The sequence below is a fragment of the Limulus polyphemus genome, unplaced genomic scaffold (genome assembly GCF_000517525.1).
Source record: "Limulus polyphemus unplaced genomic scaffold, Limulus_polyphemus-2.1.2 Scaffold463, whole genome shotgun sequence".
Lineage (NCBI taxonomy): Eukaryota > Metazoa > Arthropoda > Merostomata > Xiphosura > Limulidae > Limulus > Limulus polyphemus.
Genome location: NW_013666073.1, coordinates 81,231 through 107,189, shown reverse-complemented (window position 1 = coordinate 107,189; position 25,959 = coordinate 81,231). Strand labels below are relative to the sequence as shown.

The following is a 25,959-nucleotide window of genomic DNA, read 5'->3' as shown; positions in this document are numbered from 1 at the left end:
CCGTGAAAGTGGGTTTTCTCGGGGTACTCCCGCTTCCCCCACAGCCAAATTTTCCTTATGCTTTGGATCCCTTGATAAATGTAATGTCAAAGTTCACTGCTAATGTTAAAATTCTTATCCTCAAATTCTAGCCAAGTATTCTTAAATCAGTTTACTGTCAATATTTTAGACAACAACGGATGTACTCGATCTGCATCTCCCTGCTCTGCTCTACGGCACTCAGCTTTCCAATGCCTGACATCACAAATTCCTAAGCCACGTGGTCATCCAACTCACGGATCCCACCAAAAGAAAACTTCCGAAGACAACATTCAACTCAGAGAAAATCTAATTCTTTCTTTTCTTTTCCACGTCTCCTCTCAGCTCTTCCCATGACTTGTGGATTTGTCATCAGGAAAATTAACTGTTAAACATCCACTCATGTAAGCATTTAATTCTTAAAAGCCTCAGCCACTTAATTCTAATTATGTAGTGGGGTGAAGAGAAACAGAAGTTTCTGTCCACCCCTGGTTATATTTTATTCCCCATTGGGGAATAAAATATGTTTTTAACCTAAATTCCTACCATGCTAGATTGGATTGCATTAGACTATACAAGCCTGTTACTTGCTGTGGGAGTAAGGTGTGTGAGCAATACAAAACAATTGGATATTAAATAATATCATCTACTCTGGCATCATATACAGAGGGTTCATGACATTGCTGGGTAGAAAATATGATAAATATATATATATATATAAAAGCTTAGTATAGTGATGTGTCCAAATTCCACTTGAAGATTGTGATGTATGAATATGAAGTGTAATGATCTGCATTACACTCTGGAAACACCCTTGCCCCACTTCTCACTGTAGAGGAATGGGTAATATAACCACCAGACATTATTTTTAAAAGCCAGCAAGCATTAGCCAGAGAAGCAGGTGGACACACAACTCTGATGCTGGCTTTTTCTGTGAAATTGCATGGAATGAGTACAGTCTGGATTGGACTGGAATGTTATACAGAATTACTATGAGTAAAATTTGAGAGGTCTTGTGGAACACCCCATCTCAAAGTGTTCACTGATTGAGGCCAGGGTGGATGGTATGAGCACTTTCAGTTATCCTGGTTCCATGTGGACTTTGGGTAAGTATACCCTTGGATGCAGCACTAGCCACCTAGTGGGATCCTATAATAATTGCAAGGTGAAAAATATGTACATTCACCTCCCAAGAGATGGAGGGTGAACTGAAGAATGGCTATGAATGGAAGTTTAAATCCTAATGGAGACGAGACAGACAGAAGATACAAATATTGGTGATGAAGAAATGTGGGGTAGTCCACATGACCCAAAGAAAAGTGTGATAGAGAATGAGAGGAGAAAAACTGAGGAGAGGAGACTTGAGACATTCAGTCATCCACCATCAGAGGGGCATGTACTAGATATATGGACTGGCAGATCCAACTTATAATGGGTTAAGAAGAGAGGCCCTGAATAGAGAAGGGGGACCCAGATGCAAAGAGAAAGAAAGTGAACAGGACAAGAGCACCTATTCAGATCAGATATAACCCCGTAAAGAGAAATTGAAGAGAGGGTAAAAGGCGTAACCACTGTGCTCTGCCATGGAATTCAAGGGAAGAAAAGGAAGGCCAGGATGATGAAGAAGCTAAGTGCAGTAATGAGCAAGCAGGATGAAATAAAGGTATAGATATGTGAATGATGGCAATCACCATCAAGTAGGAAGAGGATTAATGTGTCTACGGAGAGCAGAAACATCTTCTACAGGCTCAATAAGGATATGAGAAAGAGCATGGAAAACCACAGTAATAATCCAGTCAAACAAGAAGTAGGAATTGGGGGCAGTAGATAAGAGAGAAATGAAAGAAGGTAGAAAAGAGTCAGAGAATATATTATCCTGTGACATCAGGAAAGGTGGAGGAAATGTCACCTGAAAATCCAAGATAGAAGAGACATAAAGTGCATGAAAGAACAGACCTGTGGAAGAGGAGGAATATATTACAATGCAAAGATGTCAAAGGAAAATGGTGACAGAAAGACCAAAGTGATAAGTATGCCCATATAATGGCACATAGAAGTGAAAGAAGGGTGACAGGAGGGGGACAAAGAGACAGCTATATAATCAGGGAGGTAGACCAAACAAATCCCACATACAAAGCAGGGTTTGTACACCATCAAAGTCAAGAAATTCCATGACCTTTGTATAAATTTCCATTAACAGTTTCAGCAATATAACATTTTTCAATTTATGAGCAAATATTATAAAATGAGGAACTGAAAAACAATTATTATTAGGAAAAATTGAAATTTATATTTTTAAATTTACAAAGGTGTCAATATGAAACCTTCAATACTTCAGAAAACCTGATTTCAATTCATGAAAACCTGTCATACCATCACATACAGACACATCTCAAAAATTGTATCTGTATCTTATTACCATTGTACCAAAAATATAATGCATACAATATTATGATACTTCCTTTTAAGAAATTTAACATTTTTCATTCATTTTTCAAATCATTCAACTTCACTTTCAGGACCTCATCAATTTTCAATGCTTCAGCAAGTTTTTTTTTGGCAGATTTTCTGTGACTATTCCTTTTGCTTATAAGTGTCCTCAGCTCCTTCATTCTTCTAGCAGACTACTTTTTCTGATTATTCATCAGCTGGTTTGACTAGAGCCTTTGCATCAATTTCTAATCTAAGTTCTTTATCTTTAATTCATCAATTTCATCTTGCAACAACTTTCTTTCCTGGCCTAGCCTCTCCTATTCTTTTTTGCTTCTTTCATCACCTAGATGACTCATGTACCTTTGCCTAGTATCTGCCACAGCGATGAGAAGCTCTTTGGTCATTTTGACATTAAGAGGCCCCCCAACCCTTTGAAGGTGATCAATAATCACTATCTTTGCTACAAAATACTTTTCTTGATGGTTTAAAATATAAACCTCTTTGTTTGTTGAAAACCCTCTCTCAACTGTAGTATGGGCATGGAACAATACCAGTAAATCTTCAACCACATTCCACAGTTTTTGATAGCCTGAGTGTTCAGCCATTAGGTTGTAGAACATTGGTTCCAACCTGTTCTATGGATCAGTGCAGTCAAAGGACTTGAACAGTGATGCATTTTTTGGTACAATGAAATCAATAAATTCTATTATAATGCCAGTTCAGCTCTGGGATCCAGACACTGTAACAATCTTACCATCTTCTGTACTTGACAGGGCACTTTTCCTGAAGTTTTTTTACTAAGACAATTATTATATTCTTGCATACGACTGTGAAATCCAAGACATTTCTCTCACTAACATTTTTAGTCTTGTACAACATGAGTGATCTTACCAATCTTTCTCCAACAAACAAGTTTTTCTCATTACCAAAATCCAGCTTCAAGATACCTTGGGATGCAAAACCTCCAAATATACTTCACCTTTCACTATTTTGCTTAGGAGTCCCTTCATAACTTTCAACATGTCTGCAGCCAAACACAGTATCATAGGTCTATTGGTTTGACACAATGTCAAGAAAGGTGTTACATGTATAGCAATTTATATAAATGTTTGTACCTTTACCTCCAACAAAGGGCCATTCACAGCTTTTGCCACAGTTTCATAAGAGCTTGTATTTGTCTTTTATCCGTTTTTGTTTCACAGCTGATACATACATTTTAATATTAGGTAGAACATACAAGAACATTTTTGCAACAGGTACATTTTCCAGCCATCTGTGTTTGCAGAATCTTAAAGGAAAAGTTTCAGAGTTTGTCATTTTAGTAAATTAATCACACCTGGCAGTTGTGTCATGAAATAACCAACAGCAACTTGGGAAAAGCCTATTCAAGTCCCAGTCTACCTTATCATAACATTCTTGAAAGCAACATGCAGAATGTGCAGGCCACAGCTTTCTAAATCCAAGAATGAGGTGCCTATGTTGTCCAAGCAATCATCTCGTAGGAAGTGAAGAAATTTCCAATTAACACTGGGATCATCCATAGAAACATGCATAATAAAACAATTAATACATAATGATGCTATAATTTACATTAAAAGAAAATCTTTATAAACTATCTTATGTCATAAAAATTTAATTTGTGAATTTTAAAATACTTGTAGAAGTTTTCTTCTATCCAGATTGCCAGTTCCTAACAAAGAGCAGTTCAACATGTGCTCAGCTTTTGCATGGCCCATGAACTCTGATGTTAAGTACCTTGTGGCAATATTTCTCTCATTCACATCCAAAAGGCAAACTGTAGAATGAAATAGTGTAAAATAATAACTTGAATATATATAATTTTTATAAAGTTTAACTGAAACTACTTGTAGACTCAAACTTGGATGAAAGGTGAGGATATTACAAATGTCAATAATTTACCTTGAATATCCATTTGCTTTGCTTTGGTTATATTGTTGAGGCTTTCATCAAACAGCAAAATATGCCAGTCTTGATCTTTCACCTGATATTTCAGCATCTTCATAAAGTAGGGTGCGAAACCAAAGCAGGAAACATAAGCAGTTTTCTTCTTACCAGATGTGAATTTCTTGGCAATAAGACTTTCAGGAAGCATTGATTGAAACACTGTTGAAATTCATTCATTGGATTGATATCAATAACGGTTTTCAATAGAGTGCAAGACCCACAAAATCTCTGCCTTCATCAAGACTTCCCATGACACATACATATCAATCATGGTGATCTCAGCAACTTCTCTCAGTCTACCAACTAAAGTTTGATTCTCCAAAGTTTCAGATGTCTTGTCTTTCAGGGGACTACCTTTTGTCATAAACTCGGTTATCTTTAGAGAACTGTGATTTACTTTCAATGCAAGGTTGGCATGTTTGGTCCCTGTCATGTGCAACTTCAAGGCAGCTTCTCCCATGTTAGTGATGTCAAATGTCTGAACACAAAGACAACAGTGCTTTCCCCTTCTCACCTCCTCTGGTAAACTATGACTCTTAGGCTGGGTGGGATGCCCAATCATTGTTAAAACTGCACTGACCAGGCATTTTCACAATTCTTTAAGCTAGCTGAACCATGAAACCTTTCATATATTCAGATATGGGTTCATTCAGGAGAGGGGATGCATAGCAAACAACAATGACTGCCAATCCACCCTGAAGCATTTGTGTATAGGTCGTGTTAAGTGTGCAGCCAATAAGATTTCACATATCAAGGCCACAATGTTAGCACCAATCCCCTAGCAGTGACCCACATAGCATTGCCACTGTTGACAAAAGCATTTTCATGATTAATTTTGCATTTGCCAGGACTTTTCATTGACTTCCATTTAATTTCCAGCTTATTCAAGTTTGGATTTCAGTTTTTAAAATTCCATTATTTTTCCAGGATTCTCATGACCTGTACAAATTCTGGCAAAAACAAAAGTATGTCATATCCTGAGTAAAGAGTGATGTGTGAGAGTGGATCAGAAGGAATGAAATATTGGGAAGGGGAAGTCAGGGCTGAAACATGAGGAGATCATGTAATAGAAACCATGCTTGGAATCACCTGTGAAGGTCCAGCAAAAGGACCCCACAAGAGATGTTCCTAAACAGAGCAAAGACGTGAGAGAGAAGGGTGGGTATAATGAAAAAGATGATACCAGTCTTAACCAAGGGCATAGACAACCAAGACTGAGGAATTAGGCACAGGAGACCAGAATAGAGGAAGATGAGCAACCAGGAGTATAGCAAAGGTAACAAAAGGAGGATGAATAAGTTGAAAGCTGAACAATGGAAGATTAGCGGGTGAGGAACCAATCTTTAGGTAGGGCGTGGTCGTGTCAAGAAGACGATGTGCAGTGCCCCCAGAACATGACAGGGTATGAAACTCACCTGAAAGGAAGAGACCCAGAACTATATCTGAATACTATCTTCAATATGTAATTGTTAAGGGTATGGAAAGAAGATTAAACATTACCAATATGTGATATGATATGATGTAAATGAATATGTTGAAACTCTATCTGTTAATGGTATGTGAAGGAGTAATTAACCAGATCTAATCATCACAATCTATGTAGATATGTTAAGGAGTAATGAAATAGGATGTAATGTTATCTGCTATGTGTACATGCTAAAAGGTAATGAGTTATAACAAAAATACTAACTGTATTCCAGGTATAATGGAAAAGATGACACCTCTATATGCTGCTTTAATAGAGACAAGACATGAATCAAGTTAGTTAGAGGATCTTTGGGCTCATGCCATATCATGAGAACTGCAAATGGCATACTTGCCTCTCTTCTTATTCAGCCATTATGTCGTGCAAGTTGTGCAACACACGTGGAGCCCAATGTTTTTCTTGGTCACTAATTTACACCCAAAATTGTGTGATGTTTTTCCTTTGTGATACTGTGATATATTTTCCACAAATGTAGCAAAGTTTTTAGATGATTTTTGCATTTCACTTGAATTAGTGACAGCCAGAATTTCAAATTATTTTCTAAAAACTATAAAAGAATTTATGTTTACAGAAGTAGAGTTTGAAAAATAAAGTATGCGAGGAAGAAGATTAGACTTTGTTTTGACTGTGAGCAGAGCAAGGCAAAGTGACCGAGTGAGTGAAAGGCAAGTAGATAGAGGTGTCTGACTCCACCCCTTTTATGCCCAATTGAGGGACTTCTCAAATGTTCTAGCAAACTGAGCACTTGAGGTTTTCATTATTCTTGGGTGGAGTAAGTGAGTGTGGGAATGAAGCAAAAGTGATGCAATTTGCTACAATTATATTGAAAACAAGTAGCATATATGAAAAATATACTTGGAATTCTACACCAATACAATACAATCAATGTTTGTAGTTATAAAAATATATGCCTTTTACCCAATAAACTGTCCAAGTAAACTTAATTTCACAGCATAAATCTGTTGTACTGAGTTGATTGCATGGTATTTCACATTGTGCTGATAAAATATTGAGATATTACAATAACTCAAAATCTAGAGTTAATGGACAAATTCTGGCTACATTTTTGAAATTATCATCATAAAATTACCCTGATTCACTTGAGTTTTCTCCAATAGCAAGTTTTTAGTTGTCTCGTGTTATCTTCCATGTGTACCTGTTAAGAAGTAAAGAACTATGACAATACATTAATCATTAAGTGGACATGTTAAGGAGTAATGAACCAAGTATATACATCATTGTCAAAGTGTTGGAAGTTATGAAAGAATAAGTTATATCAAAATATTACCTCCTATGTGTACATGTTAAAGAGTAATGAAATACAACTAAACATGAATGTCAAAGTGTGCATGTTAAATAGGAAGAAACTAAATTGATGCATTATCTACCATATGTGCTACTAAGGAGTCATTAACTATGATTAAACAATTAACAGCTGTGTGTGCATGGCAAGATATAATCAACTGAGATTAAGCATTACCTTCCATGTGTAAATGTGAAGAAGTAATGAAATACATATAAACATTACCTTCCACGTGAACATGTTAAGAAGGAATCAATCAGAAATATATATTAATGTATATGTGTTGGGGAGAAAAAGGAAAAACCACAGGTAGAAGGTGAACAGGAAAGTTGAAAGATATTCATTAGGTACAGAAGTATTGGGTGTAAAAAAAAAGAGAGCTGAAAATCGCATTCTTCTATGTCAGGCCTCAAAAAAGAGCAAATTAAGTGAGTGGAAGGAACAACTGTAGAGGGTCCTGGCTGCATAAGGACACCACCACATGATGCAAGATGTACATCATGTTTTCCCCTTATGAAGAATTTCAACAGAAGTGGTGGTAAATTGTACTGTGTGGGGAATCTCTTCAACCACATTAGTAGAGATAGAGTTCCCATTGATTTGTGAAATCATATTGAGTAAGATAAACTAAATCAAACTGAAATTTGACAGAAGAGAAAAAATTTAAAATCTCAACAAACACAAACACATTTTGACACAAATGTAACAAGGAAAAGAATGAGGATTTTCACCCTGAATGTAGGGAAACCATTTGCACAAGGAGGTGTGTCACACTCCTACTGGTATATTGGTGGAAGGCTTGGCTGCATGATATGTCATTGTCATCATGCAATAGTGCAAGTTTACATGAATTTTGGATGGGAGTTTTCAAAAGGCTCATGGTACGCAAGTCTTGGGCAAATAGCATGACTTCAAGAAGAGAATAGCCTTCTGTGTATGGAGATGAGTGATTGTACCAAAATGCTTGTTTTGTTCTTTATTTCAGGAAACATTTTGTCTATTTCATTCCACTTACAACAAACCACTACAATTGTCTTATCCTTCTTATATTAGAGTCACAAACCTATTATTGTTCAGGACAGAAAGTAACTGTGTGCTTGGTCCATCCCAAGCCTTCAAATATGGCACAACACTTAACCCTATCACTAACGGTAGGGAGTGGTCATAGGGTATGTTGTCATGTTTGTAGGCTTACATTCAAAATTTTATTAAACTACTATTTTATGAACATATGTCAATAAATCTGGCACCAGGTTGTGGTTTATAAATCAAATTTTAGTATTATGTATTGTTTAATTTCTTAATTTAGAACTAAATATTAAAAAAATAGCTAAATATCAATTTTTGTGTCATGTAGTAGTCATCTTTTACTTTTGTTCAGATTACATTTTATGAATGCCCACAATAGCACATCTATAGTATCTTACCAATTAGAAACTCAGATTAGTAATACTGACAAGCAAGAATATAAGATAAAAACCTCCTATCTTTTTATATATTTGCTAAGATATCATTATATTTAGTGAATCCACTAAAGTTGCTCCACTCATATATTCCTTTTTTGGAAATAGTTGTTTATCTAGGCCCACTTCACTTCATTATGTGTTCATCACCAATTGAAAGCTCAGATTTCCCCCCCCCCCAAAAAGTGCTCATTTTGAACTATGTAATTCTGCCAGTTTCTGTAAATTGTTTATGCGGGTAAAGTCAATTTTCCATTACAAATATGTACAATTGTCTCAAGGCATTATGATGATTGAAAATGAGATTTTTTTCGACCAAAATATAGCTTAGTTAGAAAGCCTGATAAATTACAGTGGAATTTTGTGATTATCAATACAGTAATTTATGATTTTTTGTCATTTCAAAATGTTTATATAAAATCTACAATTTTTTTTACACCTTCCATGTGTGAAAATCAATGAGGCTTAGCAAGTATGAAACCCGAATACAAAGAAACTTCATAACATCATTAGTACGGATCATTGTTTTCTATATTTTTTTTATTTACCGTTCTATGTGTTAAGAAAAATAATAGAAATTTAAGAATTTATTTGTAAATAGTAATAATATATATATATATGTAACATATGATAACCAAAATGTGACTATATTTGACCAAATACTGGTGCAATAGTATAAAACTAAGACATTTATACTTTGTGTAGGCACATGCGGCTCATGGTTTACAACTTGTATGGCACTATTATTAGTCACACATGGTTCAAAGATCAATAACAAAATAGAGTAAATATAAATAGATGTATACTCTCAGGATATTTAAGCTATTTAGAATAAGCATTTGGGTTTGTTGTTACAATTTCCATTTACTCTATTTCTAGAATAAAAAAGCATAATTTAGATTCATTTCCTAATTTTTTTGGTGGTTACAAGGCCAGTCAAGTCAACCAACCTTGTATAGAGTTACAGTAGAGAAAATAGCAGAAAAAATATTAGGGTTTTCTTAAAAAACGTTTGATAGTTATCTAGAAGTTATTAGGTGTTTAATGAAACTATGCAAATGAAATATGACAATATTCAGATGAAGAAAAGTATTTTTAATCTTAAAATCAAAATTACTTTGCATGTTGGATAGTCAACATTTTGAAAGAAAAAAAATTCATGAATAAATCTTTAATTAAAAAATCTGATATTTTATGTATGAAAACCTTTTAATGTTTATTGATAATCTGTGAAATTTTGTGAAGAAAAGCCTATATTACAAAAAGTTGTAGTATAAATGCTCTCATGGTTACTTTGGTGGATACAGGCTAGTTGCAATGCATCCAGGCTGTAGTCAAAAAGTTAATTAAAGTACTTTTAAAGCCTGTGCAAATCATGAAACATGTTACTTTTAGTATTTATTATAATATTTCCCCAAACAGTAATTATATGAAACAAAAACTGTAAGAATTGAGGCAAGATTCTGATTCTTTTCATTAATACCATATTTAAGACAATGTGAGGGAACAAAATGACCATGTGGTAGAGCTTTGGATTTTGGAGCTGGAGAACCAGGTTGAAATCCATATAATACTACAAACTCTTCAGTACACTTTAAAATGTGGATGCATGATGAAACTCTGCAATGATGTCTTAGCATGGATGGTGGGTGGTAGGTTGCAACTGACTAGCTGCTTTCACTGTGGTTAGTAGTTGAAAATTAGGGGCAGTGGCAGAAAGGCTTACTAACCTTGCCATAAATATAAGCTATAAATTATAATACAAGCCTCTTTTTTTAAGGCCATCACATACAATTAGACTTTTTTCTTGCATGTTATATGAATAATAATAAATAAATCTAAATTTACTTATTCTGCAAAATCTATAATTTCTTAGGAAGGGGGGTTTGTTACACTCTAATAAAATAATTAATCAGTTCATTTTGTATATGCTAAAATATATTTACAAATATTAGAGTTCAGTTTATTCTGTGATAATTGTTTCCACCAATTAGCTCATTTTTCCTCTAGCCCTTGCATTAATGAATTACATGTTGATTGTTTCTCATGTACAGGCACTTAAAAATATGATTGATAGTTGTTTCTTCCTGGTTACAATGGGTAGATCTTCTTTGATCATAGTCTCATCCAGACAATTCTGTTGATCTCTCTACTTTTATCATCAACCAAGTAATTCTCTCTTTCAATTGACTTCTAAGTATCTTTATAAAAGTCACAGTATTTTGAAATATCAATCCCAATTCACATTATTTGGATTTCTCACTCAAGCATTTTCCGAAGCATCTTTTGTAATACTCTCATCACTTCTTCCAATGGGCTTTTTCCTTAGTGAGTTGAATCACTTGACCACTTCCTACCTGATTTAGCCTCTTGATAAAGCAAGTGAGCCATGTAAGTTGTTCAATACAGTCTGTTAGTTTCATCATCTCTTTCAAATAAATCTTTGGGTATTTATCATCCATCATTTTCAAAATTGTACTAACATAATTGACACTTTTTCTGACCAAACTTGTCTCTCCCACCTCCATTCTCCTCAAGTAATCAGGTGTATTTTTGTCTAAACTTAAAATCCTCTTCATATATTTTTTTTGCATCTTTCAATCTCTTTATTCACATTCCAGTCCAAAGCTTCACTCCATACAACAAAACATTCTATTTTAAAAAATTATATCTCTTTGTTCTACTTTTGCATCCTACTTTTCTTCATTAAATTACATGCCGTATTGATGATCCTTTGAGACTTTCTACTTTGTTGCTTAATGTGTTCTGTGTGAATATTTTTTGTAGAAAACTAAACTCCCAAGTACTTGTACTTGTTGACCACCTCAATAGGCTGACCATTGTATGTCCACTTATCTACTTTATGGAATACCATCATCTTCAATTTTTCCAGATTAATAACCAGATAATTTCTTTCCACATATTTTTTGCATGCTTTAACCACTTCTCTCTTATAGTTTCTGTGGTCAGCCAGTGCAATAATGTCATCTGTGAATTTAAGATCAGTTATTTTTTTAATTTCCAATAACAGTTCCTCCAATATTCCTTGTGATACATTCATCCTCTCAATTATTGATAAAAAATACTAAATAATACTGGGCAAAATAGACATCCTTGTCTCGCTCCTTTTTTTAAGTCCAAAATTTATTTGATCATCCTCTTGGTAAAATAATGGCGTTCCTTGTTTCCTTATAAATAGTTTGATTATCCTATACATTCTTCCTCTAATCCCCATTTCTATACCTTTTCATGCATTTTCTTCCTACTGACCTTGTCAAAAGCTGCTCTAAATAAATAAGCCATGCATACAATCTTCCTCTCATTCTTCTTAGCTTATTTTTGATTAATGTACTCAACACAAAAATTTTATTTTGTGTTACGTAATTTTTCCTGAATCCTGCTAGGTTTCCCTTATTTAGCCTTTCTTTTCAAGGTAGTCTACGAGCTGTGTAATCATCATGTTGGCCAATATCTTGTACATAGTATTAAATAACATGATTCCTCTATAACTTTTGGACTGTATTTCTCCCTAGTCTTGTAGATCAGGCAAATTAGTCCATCCCTCCAACTGTCAGGGCAGGCCCCACTCTTAGAGATCTCATTGAGTAGTTGTAAAAGATTATCTCTCATTTCCTGCATAAGTGCCTTATAAAATTCGTTGACTTCCATGTTTTCACCAGGTGACTTTCCATTCTTCAGTTTCTTAACTGACTTAGTCAATTCTTCTTGTTTGAATTCAGCATCCAGTTCAGCAATTTCAAATGGTAGCACTTTGTGTTGGGAGTTCTCATTACCAGATGTTGCTACTCGTCTTTCTCCTTCTAATAACTGCACAAAGTGTTCTCTCTATTGGTGTGTAGTTATTTTATCCTCTTGCTTCTTAAATTGCTTTCTGAACTTATTATCGTGCTATCAGAATACTTTACTGCCCTTACTCTTCTTAATTTCCTTCCAAATCTTTTCTTTCTTCTAATTTTGCCTTTCCCAATATCACTTTCTGAAATATAGTGGGTCCTGTCAACTTCTTTTCTTCTCATCTTAAATTGTCTCAGTAATTTTACAATCAGTCTCTTCTTCTGCTTGTATTCACTATCCTTGTATTACTTCCTGTCATTTGTTTGATCCTAATTTCCTAGGAACTCTTCTTGAAAATGTCATTGAGGACTTGTATTCTTCTTTCCTTACCTCTCTAATTTTTATTTTCCACCAGTCACTTTCCAGGTTAGCTATGAACTCTTGTCTTTTAGAGTTTAGCAGAATGATTGAGACGAGGTGTTGGTACTACTAATGGTATAATTATTCGGACAGTTATTCTCATCTTTATTATGTGTATTATTATTTTCACAAAGTTTCGACCAGTGAATTCTCTAGCTGTCATCAGGTGTTATATCAGACATTTTGTATGCATCACAACAAGAAAGTTTTTTGTAGAATTACCAGGATTCAAATCCCTAAACCTGCATTCCCAAATACGGGCACTCTAACCACTTGGCTATCAGGAGGACACCTGGCATACAAATGGTTAGCTCCAGTCATTGTCATGTGTTATATCAAACATTTTGTATGCATCACAACCAGAAAGCTTTTGTAGAATTACCAGGATTTTAACCCTCAAACCTGTGATCCAAATATGGGCACTTTAACCACTTGGCTATCAGGAAAACATCTGGCATATAAATGGTTAGCTTCGACGTTGTGAGCCTGTTCACCGATGTACCAACAATTGAGGCCTTAACCATAGTGAGGAATAGACTGGAAATGGATGACACACTACTGGAAGAAACATGCATCCCAACAAATAACATCAGGATCATCTTCAGAAGTAATCCAATACTCTGAAGAATGTTCACCAAAGTCAGACCACTGATGTCTAAGGAGCAAACAAAACACTGCATAGATGACATTCTATGCAGTTGTGGTAGATCATACAATGGAAAAACAGGTCGTTCTCTGTCTTTCAGATTAGAAGGGCATAGGAAGGCAACCATCAGGGGCAAGATCGAAATGGTTGGGCATAGCAGAAGATGCATTGTCTGAAGGAGAACACAGACTAGCATGGGACGAAGTCACTATCATCGACATGGAGCCACACTGGAAAATAAGGAAGATCAAGGAAATGGCACACCTAGCATTGACTACTAATCCCATCAGCAAGCCAAGTGTAGACATAAGCCTGATATGGCTCCCAGTATCACGAAAAAATTGAAACAAAAATACTAGAGATAAACAAAATAGAGGTACTTCCAAAGCATTTCAAAAGTGTCCTCCAGATAGTCAAGCGGTTAGAGTGCCCATATTTGGGATCACAGGTTTGGGGGTTAGAATCCTGTTAATTCCACAAAAAGCTTTATGGTTCTGACAAATACAAATTGTCTGATATAACACCTAGCAATGGCCAGAGAATTCACTGTTCGAAACATTGTGAAAATAATAATACACATAATAAAGATGAGAATAATAGTCCAAATAATTATACCATCCCATCTTTTAGTTGGATTCTATTTATAGTACCACTGAGTCATAAGAATCTCTTTTACCTTATGTCCCATTTCATCTTTCAACTTCACTTCAATGGTGGAAGGTCAGATTAGATTCTTTCAGCAATATACATTCCCATAACATAATAATGTGTGTCATTCTTCACAATGACATAGTCAATGACTAAACCTCTTCCACTTCCATGGTCTATACTTTTTCGTACATCTTTTTATTTGTCTTCTCGCAGCAAGCTCTCCGCCTTTCCCTCTTCAACAGGTTTTCCTTCTCCTTTACTCCACTTCCACCATTTGCTATCTATGCATAATTTCTGAAATCCCAACTTTGTTTTACTTCCTTTTCCTCTTGCATCCTTGGCCATCTGATGTAACATTCCTTGGATCTTATTTGTTTCTAGCGCATAATTTTCATCAAAAAATATGGTTGTCCCTTTCAGCTTTCCTTTTGATATCAATACTTTTTCCTTGTCTCTCCATTCCCTAAATTTAATAACAATTGGTCTGTCTCTTCCTTGCATTTTCTTCCCTGTCTGTGCACATTCCAAATTGTTTATTTTAACTTCATCTTCTCTTCCAATTCTTTCTTTACTAATTGTCCACATTACTCCCAAGATTGTTGATCAGGTTCTTTAAGTCCCTTAGCCACTAAATTACTCCACCTTCAACAATTTTCAGGTTCTTCAACTTTACTTTTTAGCCATATTACTTCTTTGTTCATACTTATGACTTTTCCTCTAAATCTGTCATCTTCTTTTCCTGATGTTCTTTCCACTCTTCATATACTTCTTGAATCTTCTCAAGCTTCTTATTTACTAATTTAATTTCCTGCACAAGAATTCTGAACAGGTCCTTCACCTCCATCTCTTCAGGCTCGTTTTCTTCATTATCCTTCTTCCTTTACATTTACAGGAAGCGCATGGTTTTTCCACAGGTTTCAAATGGATTCTTCCCCTTATCATATGTGAAATAAACCTAGTTTCAACAAGATACTACTTCTCTCTCTCTCTTCCTTCCTTTATTGCACAGTGATTAGGTTGCATGACTCCTTTTCACACCCTACTTCAAAACCAACCAAAATGGAGAGGTGTCAGCACTGGTCTTCTGTTGTAACTGATTCCTGCATTTCTACTGACTCAAAATCCTTGTGATTTGTTACTCAAAAGTTGTGAAAACAGTATCAAAATGGGTTTCAATAATGAGCAAAATATTTACATTGTGTCTACCATTAAACTCTCGCAGCTCCCACCCATGTTATAAATAAAAAGTATTTATTTTAAAACTTTGGGACATAAACCTTAGTTATATTATGTTTGGCAATCATTTGTACATGTGAAGGAATTTAATACTTCATTGGAGTTGGTTTTAATAAATAATACTCCACTGAAGCTAGTGTTTGAGCTTTAATTAATATTTTAAACTCCATCTTTTGCCTGCTACATGTCACCACTTTCATTAAACCCCAGAGTTTATTTAGGCTGGATCTGCAATAGCCAAAAGCATATATGAAATAGTGTTGCAGAATAAGTTTGGTTTTAAGGTGCTGAGTTCTGGTACTGAATGAAAGATCCCACTGGGTAATAACTTTGACAAACAGAAATGTAGAATGTTATTTTTGCATATATGCATTTCATAGCAATAACAAACTAAGTGAAATATGACAAACATTCCTACTCAAACATGATTCATATACCTCACAAACAAAAACTTTTCTATATTCTCATCTACATTAATATTAAGCTTTATCAAATACAATCTAGGTAGAAATAAACAGCTGATACACAAGTTCAAATTTAAAAGAATCAATTTAAAGATATTTCTTTGCATACCATTAATAGTATTCATTGGATCTCGAGGATTAATACCACCAAACACAAGTAAAACAGGAATGGTGTTATCCTGGATGTCACCTGTTGGCTGGAAGCGGTAAGCATATGGAGGAACCTGCTCAACTACACGTAGTCCAAGTACTCTTCTAATTAGCCAAAATGACATGAGTTTTATTAAATAATCTTGTGCTATAATAATTCATTGGTTAACCCATACCCAAGAATACATAAATAACTTAGAGAGGAATAATTAATTTCTTAAAAATGCTTTCATGTACCTTAAATAAAACGTAAAGCCTTATAAGTTAACCCAGATTAATTTTATACTACATTTGACACTATTTTTTATAATTTGTTGTTAAATTTAGGACTTCTTAAATACTTTAAATATACAATTTTATCAAATTTCATTTCAATCAGAATTAATTACATAATGTTTTCTTTGACTATTTTCTGTCTATAAAAATTTGAGGTAAAAAACTAATTAAGCTTTTATTTGAATAATAAGTTATGATAGTTCTTTTAAAAAATGCAAATTAAGAACTTGTCATATAAAAAAACCCATAAAACCATGCATCTCGCTCTTAAATGGTGTATATATCTAAAATTCCCTCTGCTGATCAATAGGTCATGGCCAGTTTTGATATTTAATCTCTATATACCTATATCCCCCTTGATAAAACTAAATTTAATTATGGACCTTCTCTTTCTCACTGACACTGAACAGTATCTTGGTTGCACCTGTAAACAATTCTTTGAACTTCTTGTCCTCTCTACAAAGTTAAACCATTTCTCTTTAATGACATCATTTATGACCAGATAGATGGAATCATCAAGGGATCTTTGCTGGGTCTGGCGATAGCCAATAGTTTTCTATGCTATCATGAATGCAAGTGGCTAGAAAACTGCCCACATGAATTCAAACCTGTCCTTTACAAACACTATATTGATGACACTTTCTTGCTGTTTCAACAATCAAGCCATGTTTCCAAATTCCTTTCTTACCTTAATTCCCACATTCCAATATCAAGTTCCCATCCGAACTCGAGGAAAACGATTCTTTACCTTTCCTAGACTTCAGGATTACCAAAGAAGGTAAACACTTTGCTACCTCTATTTATCATAAAAGAATTTTTACTGGTCTCTACACCAATTTCAATGGTTTTATCCCCAACTTCTTCAAATGTAATCTGGTTATATCATTGTTGAACAGAATTTTGATCTTTGATCTAATTATTTTATTTTACAAGAGGAAATTACCCTTCTACATAAACACAGGATAAATAATGGCTATCAGATTGATTTTCTATTGAAGACTACACACAATTTCAAAAACAACAAAATCCAACCAGCAGCCAATGTACAAACCATCCCCAAATTCCCCTCATTATCTCTATTCCTTTTATGGGTTCGCAACCACTACCAATTAAAAAAACAACTCTCTTCCCTAATAAAAAACTTCTATTCTCAAATTCAGCTTAGAATAATATACAGACCTAGCCTCCGCATTTAACACTTATTTCAGTACAGAGACCAAGTACCTAAACTTCTACATTCATGGCTCGTGTATAAATATGCATGTATTGACTGTAAGGTCACATAGATTGGCAAAACGAAACGCCACTTAAAAACTAGAGTCTGTGAACATTTAGGAGTATCAAACAAAACCAACCATCTACTAATTAAACCCAGCCATTCACCCATTCACTCTCATTCTAAAACCACAGGTCACAGTATTTCATTTAACGTTTTCTTTATCATCACCACAGGAACTTCAGACCTTGAACTCTACATTAAACAAAGTCTACTCATAACAAAAGACTGCCTGACCCTTAACGACTCACAAAGCTCTGTAGATCTAGAATTGTTCTAAATTTCACACTTAACTCAGCTGTTGTGTAATTATATATAAACATTGTTTCATCCATCCATTTACTGCTTTTCTTAATAACTAAGTAAACTAATGATAACTTTATTATAATTTTAGTAATAATCATCTTTGTAACACAATTTTCAGATTTCGCTGAAGATTGAATAAGCTATTCCAAAACATTTGAACCTTGTTAATAAAATGTTTTATGTTTTATCAACTGCCCCCCATCTTCATTATTAAACAGTTTCCCCTTCATGAATCCATTGCTGGTGTATATCTCATATTTAGAAAAAAATTTATATAGTTTTTCAAAAAGTTCTAATTTTGAACAAACTAAATCTAGTCAAACTTATATGCTAATTTAGCTTTAGGTTTTACATTCTAAAGCAGGAAAATCATGGAAGCATTTATTGTAACTCAAGAATAAACCTAGCTCATGGTCACTTGATCTCTGAAAGGAATAAAAATTCATGGATCTAATATGCAGAAGGATAGCTGTTTCAGGTGCAATCAAAGAGACAAAACCTGGTGTTGTTATAAATTCAAAAATAAAACATTCTTATTTCATTATAGGGTTCCCAAGAACAGAAAACTGATTTTTTAATCGAAGGAGTATTACATTGTATGGTGGATGTTTAATTTGAATAGAATAAAATAAATTGTATTTAGATAAACAACTAAAGAATGTGTTGAAAACAAAGTGAAACATAATAGACATGATGAGTAGTTTGAAGAGCATTGTAAAACAAGAAAAAAAAGGGAGACTTCTACATCAAGCCTTGACTTCTTAGGACAGAAAAAAGGTCAGCCCTCTCCAGAAGCCAGAATGAACTTTTGAAATTGATAAAATTGCAGCATTCACAATATAACATCTCTAAGTAGCTGACCAGTTATAAAAATGACTCCAGAATGTTAATTATTTGTTTTTTGTAGTGAAGCACAAAGCTGCACAATAGGCTATCTGTTCTGTACCCACCACAGGTATTGAAATCTGGTATCTAACATTATAAACCTTCAGGCTTACTGCTGAGACACAACTGAACACCCAATTAGGAAACACTTCACACTTCCTACATTGCTTACATAGCTTAAACAGTAATGTAATTATGTTTAGCTTTGATGTTGTAAGCCTATTCCCTCAACCCCCTTGTCATAAGGCAATACAACTTACTTCAGTAATTATTTCACAAGACTTCAAGAAAAAAATCAACATAAAACAGGAAAATCAAACCAATCTGTCACAAATAGCCACATTTACTTACTTTCAAAACAGAGATTCTTACTTCCTTTAGTAACATGGACTTACCATGAGAAGTCTATTTTTATGTACTTTGGCTACTCTTTTTCTTACACTGCATAGAACAACATACTATAGTCATTTCCTTATATAAACCTACATTCTGGCTCATATATTTAGATGACGTTTTTTTTTGGCTTTCCTCCTCAAGATGAATAAATATAATTCTTTGAACACAAAAACAACCTACACAAAGACATACAATTCACAGTTGAAAATGAAAATAACTACATTAAAAATTTTTTTAAACATTAACATGACACAAACCCCCAATGCTTCACCACTAAAATTCATAAAAAATAAATAAGGTGGAAACTACATAAACTGGTTTTTTAATCACATATTCCCCAGAAGCTAGGCACTCTAAAAAGCCTCCTAACTTAGGAGGCTTTTATATGCACCATAGAAACCATCAAAGAAGAAGTAACATACTTAACTCAATGCTTTACTAACATAAACCAATTCCCTACTACAGTAGTTTATACAAACTATTAATGAATGTAAAAAACACAGACAAGATACATTTAATAAACAAGCAAGCTCAAAAAACACTCCACAAAACAAAGGAAACTTAATCATTTGCACTGTCCCATATATAGGAAATATTAATTAGCATACCTACATCACAAATTTGGAAAAGACAAGCACAAAATGACTAGATTCATTTTCACCTCTGGAATGAAAATTAAACATATGTTAAGAAAATTGCATAACAAACCCACTCCACCAAGAAACTTTTACAAAATAAAGTGTAACATTGCCCAGCCTTTTATATAAATGAAACAGGATGTAACTTTCACATCAGGTTAAAAGAACACCAAAAACCCCCTTTCCAAGTCCATGATCATATGAAAACAACAACCACAATTTTTCTGAACAGAATGTCAACATACTAAAACATGATCCTGATGTTAAAAGAAGAAAAATCAGAGAAGCCTTATTAATAATTTCAAACAATCCCACAATTAACAAATACCCATGCAAATTTCCATATGTCTTTGATTGTTATTTCCCCAGGTGTTTATGCAAATATTTTGCACAGCATTTCCACATTTACATATTTATTCACTTTTTTTGTTTGTTTTTTTCTGTACAGCCATAAATAAATAATCTGTCAACTTATGCTGATTGATATGCACATTCATAAATAACCATCAATTCTGAAACTTAAATACATTGTTATATTGTTGAATGTTGATTTAAATGTTAAAACCTTTTTTATTGTTAAAAGTTGTGTCCTTGAGAATGATTACACCAATAATCAAAACATTGTACCCATTTTAAAAATATTATTGTAAAAGCTGTAACTTGTAATAAAATAATACTTATAATCAGTAAATAAACTCAAAACAAAACTATTAACAAAACATTTAGTCAAATTATGATTGTCTCACTTAACCAAACAAATTGTTCCTAGTAGGTTCTCTAACCAATTGTGAAGAGAACCATATACACACATATGCATAAATACATATAATTTAAGAACAAGGGACTTTTTGATCCATCTAGCTGTTATATCCATGATACTAAACTCTAATAAAAATAAAATACTCAAAGCCAGCTAGCCCATATCATTTAAGTATTTATCAAGCCTTCCCTTAAATTAACTGCATCTACCACATCTGAAGGCAACCTATTACAAAGGCCAACCATACTGTTAGAAAAATAAAGCTCTCTTAGCTGAAGATGATTCACAACTAAAATTTATAGACATGTCCCCTAGTTTTACCATTTTCCCCATTAAGTAAGAAAAAAGTGATACATTAACACAAACAATTCTCTTAACAAGCTTAAACACCTCAATCAGATCCCTTCTAATTCTTTTTTCAAGATAAAACAATTTCAGAGATGTTAACCTATCATAGTATGACAACCTTTCCATCCCAGATATCATCTTAGTACCATCCTCTAAGCCCTTTCCAACATCCAATGTCTCTTCTAAAATAAGAAGCCCAAAACTGAAAACAGTACTCCAAGTGCAGTCTGACCAATGACTGAAACAATGAAAATATATCCTTTTCAGATTTGTATTCAGTATTTTACTTCTGTAGATATAGCCTAAAATCCTATTTGCCATACCAATAGCAACAATACATTGCTTGGATGGCTTAAGAAACTGATTACCCATTACACAGATACTTTTCTTCCATAATACTGTTAAGCTTATTCCCATCAAAATCAAACTTATAATTCAAACTGTGATATCCAACATGCATCACACTGCAGTTATTATAATGAAAAGCTACCTGCCATTTCTTCACGCAACTCACCAAATAATCTGAATCCTTTTGTACAGCAGCAGCTATATCCTCACAGCAGGAACACCCAAAATTTTAATAAACTTAAATAATTTATTGAGCATTCCTTCACCTGTGTCACTGATGTAATTCAAAAAGAGCAAAGGTCCCAATGCAGAGCCCTGAGGTACCCCACTTGTGACATTAATCTATTTAAAACAACCTCTGTTTTCTTTCATCCAGCCAGTTTTATACCCAATGAGTCAATCTGTCCTCCACACCTACAGAGAAAAAGTTTTTAACAAGCCTTTTATCGTGGCACCTTGCCAAATGCTTTCTAAAAATCCATATACACCAAATCCATATCTGTACCCTCATCTACATGAACTGTAACCTCTGCAAAGAATGTCAAAGGATTAGTAAGGCAAGATTTCTTTCAAGAGAAATGATGTGACTATCCAACAAAATTTTAAACTCTGTAAATGATTTTCAAAGCATCTTTTATCAGAATTTCGAAACTTTTCTCATCACTGAAAAAACACTAATTGGCTAAGATTAAGGAGTAACATTAAGCAACTTCCTGTTTTCCTTATATCCTTGTGAAACAACCTAGTTTTTACTTGAATCCACCCTTTTTTTTCTATAAGGAATAAACCTGTCTTGAATATTTAATGGTTTTTAAAAAAAAATTCCATATTTGATTAATAACTCCAATTAATTCAGTTGCCCAATTCACAACAGAGTATTCTTATCTCTTCCCTTCAAAATTTGCCTTTTTAAAATTTGGAAACAAATCTCACTATTTCTTATATTAATATGCAGCAAAACATCAAACTTTATTGAACAATGATCACTTGCACCCAATTGTTACCTAATCTCCATTTATATATTAGAAGTTAACAACAAATCTAGAATAGCATTGTTCCTAGTAGGTTCTCTAACCAATTGGTGAAGAAAACCATCCTGAAGAGTTTCTAAAAACCTGCATTTGCAACCTTTGTGCCTAAAACTAAAATCTTCCATAATTATAACCTTATTAACAGCTATATTATTTATCTCACTGTAGAGCTTCTCATTAATTCTATAAGTTTCATCTTTTGGTCTGTAATAAATTCCAACTAAAAGTTTTCTCCCCTTATAATCACTAATAGAAACTCAAGCGTATTCAACCTAAATGCTTTTAGCTTTGAACAAAATGTAATTCACATTTTACACAGTACTTTATCCCTATTAAACAACCAATAACCCTGTATTTGAAAGAAATTCCTGTCAACAAAATTGTCTACATTTAACCAGGTTTCAGTTACTCCTATTAAATCAAAATCCTCTGTTCCAATCAGTGCTCTAAAGTCATCTTTTGTTTCTTATATTTCTAGTATTACAATAATAAAAGTTTAGCCTATCATTAAAACTACTTTTGTACTTTGTTCCTACACTATACTTTTCACTAGATTTCATTTTTTCATTATTATTCTGGTCTCACCACCGCCTAGCTCTAGTTTAAAGTTACCTTTACAGTTGAGTTAATAACCCTTGCAAACAAGCCAGTACTTACTCTATTTAAATGTAAACCATCTATTCCCAAAAGCTCCTTTTTTCTATTAAACTGATTCCACAGATCCAACTAATCAACCTGCAGGTCCTTAATTATTAACGTAAGCCTAGCAATCAGCCTTAGTGACTTATTTATAATTTTATCCCCACACTTAAGTCTTGGCAGTATTCCTAACAGAATTAAGTTATTATGGCCCTTTTCTTTGAATGCCTTGTATTTAACAATTATCTTCTCTGACCTGCCCTTCCCTCTATCATTATACCCTATGTGCACTACACTGCAAGTGTCCTTTACTATATCACTTGCTCTGTCAGTTATATCTTCCATTGCTGCCCCTAGATAGTCCAATCTAATCCTTTTCTCCCTATCTATCCCACAGACCATTCTACCCACATGTCATACTAATGAATCACCTATAACAATAACCTCTTATGTTTTTCATTCCCATCCCTATCAGTCCCATTTTGTTATTCTTCCCTCCCCGAGTTCCTCACCTGCACAAGCTAAAGGCTGAAATCTGTTACTTATTAGAACCTGCATATTATAATTAAATCTACTACTACTAGTCCTATATGTACTGTTTCTAATTCCCTGAAAGTTATTATTAGCCATGTATGCTGTATTCTTCACAGGCAAAAGCTCAAGTTCTCCTTTAAATCCTGCTGCTACTTCCCACAGTATAGCCTTTTCCTTGTTCATTGCTTCTACCTGACTTAGAATGGCTTCCAATTTCTCCTCCAACTTATAATCTCTATAAACAAACTGGAAACTTCACTACAAGCTTTCTTAAATTTGCATGCCAATCCTGAGTTCCCAATTAAAACCCATTACTTGCACCTGTTGCACCTAAAAAATTCTCTTTGCTTAATACCTATACTACTCTTAATCATTAAAGCCTTGGAATAAATAACCAATGATAAATAAACGTACTTGAAATAGCCCACTGACAATACTGTTTAGCCTAACATCAGATTTAAATACATTACATAATTTTATCACTACCTTATCTTTTCACCTAAGCAATCAAGTTGATCTTTAAAATAAGAAGTGACAAATAACTAGTCTTCCAATTATATTTCTGTAATAATATATTTATTCTGTTTTATACCTTACCAATAAACTTAAATTATAGCATTACACTTGCCAAGCCAAACTGTAGACTAAACAGTAATAAACTGTAGATAAATGTATCACCAAGTTCTTCATCTTACTTAAATAATACTAGTGAAAACTCTATTTCAATCTAATATTTAACAGCTTCATTATCTTATAATCCAGTATTAGTAGTTAATTAGTTAATCAAAACTTTTAAAAAAAGCCTAAAGATCTAGTTATATTCTAGTATTAAGCCTTACATTGTAACTTAACTTTATGCTTATCTAAGTGTCCAATCCGAAATAAACTAAGAAAAATGTATCAAAATAACAATTATAAAGTTTTAAGATATTGAAATAATACATATTTTCTCAAGAAGAATGCTACAATCCAAAACTTCAAATATTTCTTTCTCTCAAAGTTCAAATCATCTATCCTTTACTCTCTAAAGCCTCTTTTACATAGTTTTGTTTCAATGGACTAATATCATTCTATCAACTACCAAATTCAAGTTTAAAATATGTTTTATACCAAGTTTTTACAAAAAAATAGTTGATAATTTTAATTACTTCTTCATCATTCTAAAATATTGTTCTAATATTTAAAAATAAATTATCCTTACTTTGCATGTTGGAAATCTTCTTTCAATTCTACAACTATTCCAAGGTTAGGATCCATCTGGAGAGGTAAAGTGACGTAATGTCGAAAACCAATCTCTTCTGAAGGTTCATATATTTGATCAATAACAGTTTTGAATACAGATTTTGTTGTGTCTGGATCTGGTGGCCAACCCTAGAAACAAAAGTATATTTTTGTCTTGGATGCTGTAGAATCAATAGGACTGTAAAAGTATTACAGCAAGTTGACCTGTAATTTGGTAATTTATGTAGAATAAAAATCAATAATCTATTTGCTCATATTGGCCATTATAGTTCTGTGAATTATGTGCTATATGTATGGTAATTATACTGATTATGGAAGAAATAATTTAAAAAACAATTTCATTTGCATGAATAGATTATTTTTCAATAAAGATAAAAACCTATTACCACTTTTCATCAGATTTGGCAAATTAACAGTAGTGGAAAATAAAGGACAGTATTGGATTTCTTACTCTCTATATTATATTGTTTGTGTAAGTGTTTTAGGGTTGTCTAAGGAAGTGTTGTCACATACAATTTTTTCCAGAAATGAAATTTGGTGATAAGTGGAAAACTTAAAACAACAAATATAGAGAATGTACAACATAAAACTTTAAATAATTGATATTACTAATCACAAAACTAAATTTATAGGAATATTGAACAAAAATATTACCATGCTTGTAACAGAATACGTTTCCTTTAAAGATTATGGAAGAATTTGCATCAAAGCATATCAGCTTAAATCTAATGTCTCATTTGATTAATAAAGTTTTTTTTTTGTTTGTCTAGAATAATGTTGTTAATTAACACAGAACTAAAAATCCTGCCAAATAATCTTTAAAAATCAATCAAATTCTTTGTTACCAGAATCCAAATTTGCTGCAAGTGGGATTAAATAAAGCTTCAAAACAAATATACACATTAAACTAATTCCAGTGTTCCTACCAGGAAGGCAAATAAGAATATTGGGAATAGTTTTAATGCGTGTGTTTAAAAAAACAACAAGATCACAAAAGCAACCTAACTACTTAAAACATATAAATCATTAATGTGTAATTAATTTGTTTGTGCATTTTTATTTTATTTAAAAAATATTATAACATTTAAAAACAAGTAAGAGTTAATATCTATTTCCCTGTTGTAAAAATTTATAAATTTTATAGCTTTTATGAAACCAAAAATACTATAAACTGACTCTAATGTACACTGCAACTGTTGAAGTTGACTTTCCTGAGCAAACTTCATACCATACAGACAACACAGCTAAAC

The 25,959-nt window shown here is 33.3% G+C and overlaps 1 protein-coding gene across 1 annotated transcript in view; it reads right to left on the bottom strand.

Moving 5' to 3' along the window:
- Positions 1–25,959, bottom strand: part of LOC106458433 (alpha-scruin-like) — a 154,415-nt gene that overhangs the window by 48,468 nt on the left and 79,988 nt on the right. Inside the window, exons 12-13 of the mRNA XM_022384648.1 lie at positions 24,669–24,838; positions 15,990–16,135 (exon numbers count right to left, since the gene is read on the bottom strand). Of these exons, the coding sequence (XP_022240356.1) occupies positions 15,990–16,135; positions 24,669–24,838 (316 nt within the window). The remainder of the gene's footprint in view (positions 1–15,989; positions 16,136–24,668; positions 24,839–25,959) is intronic.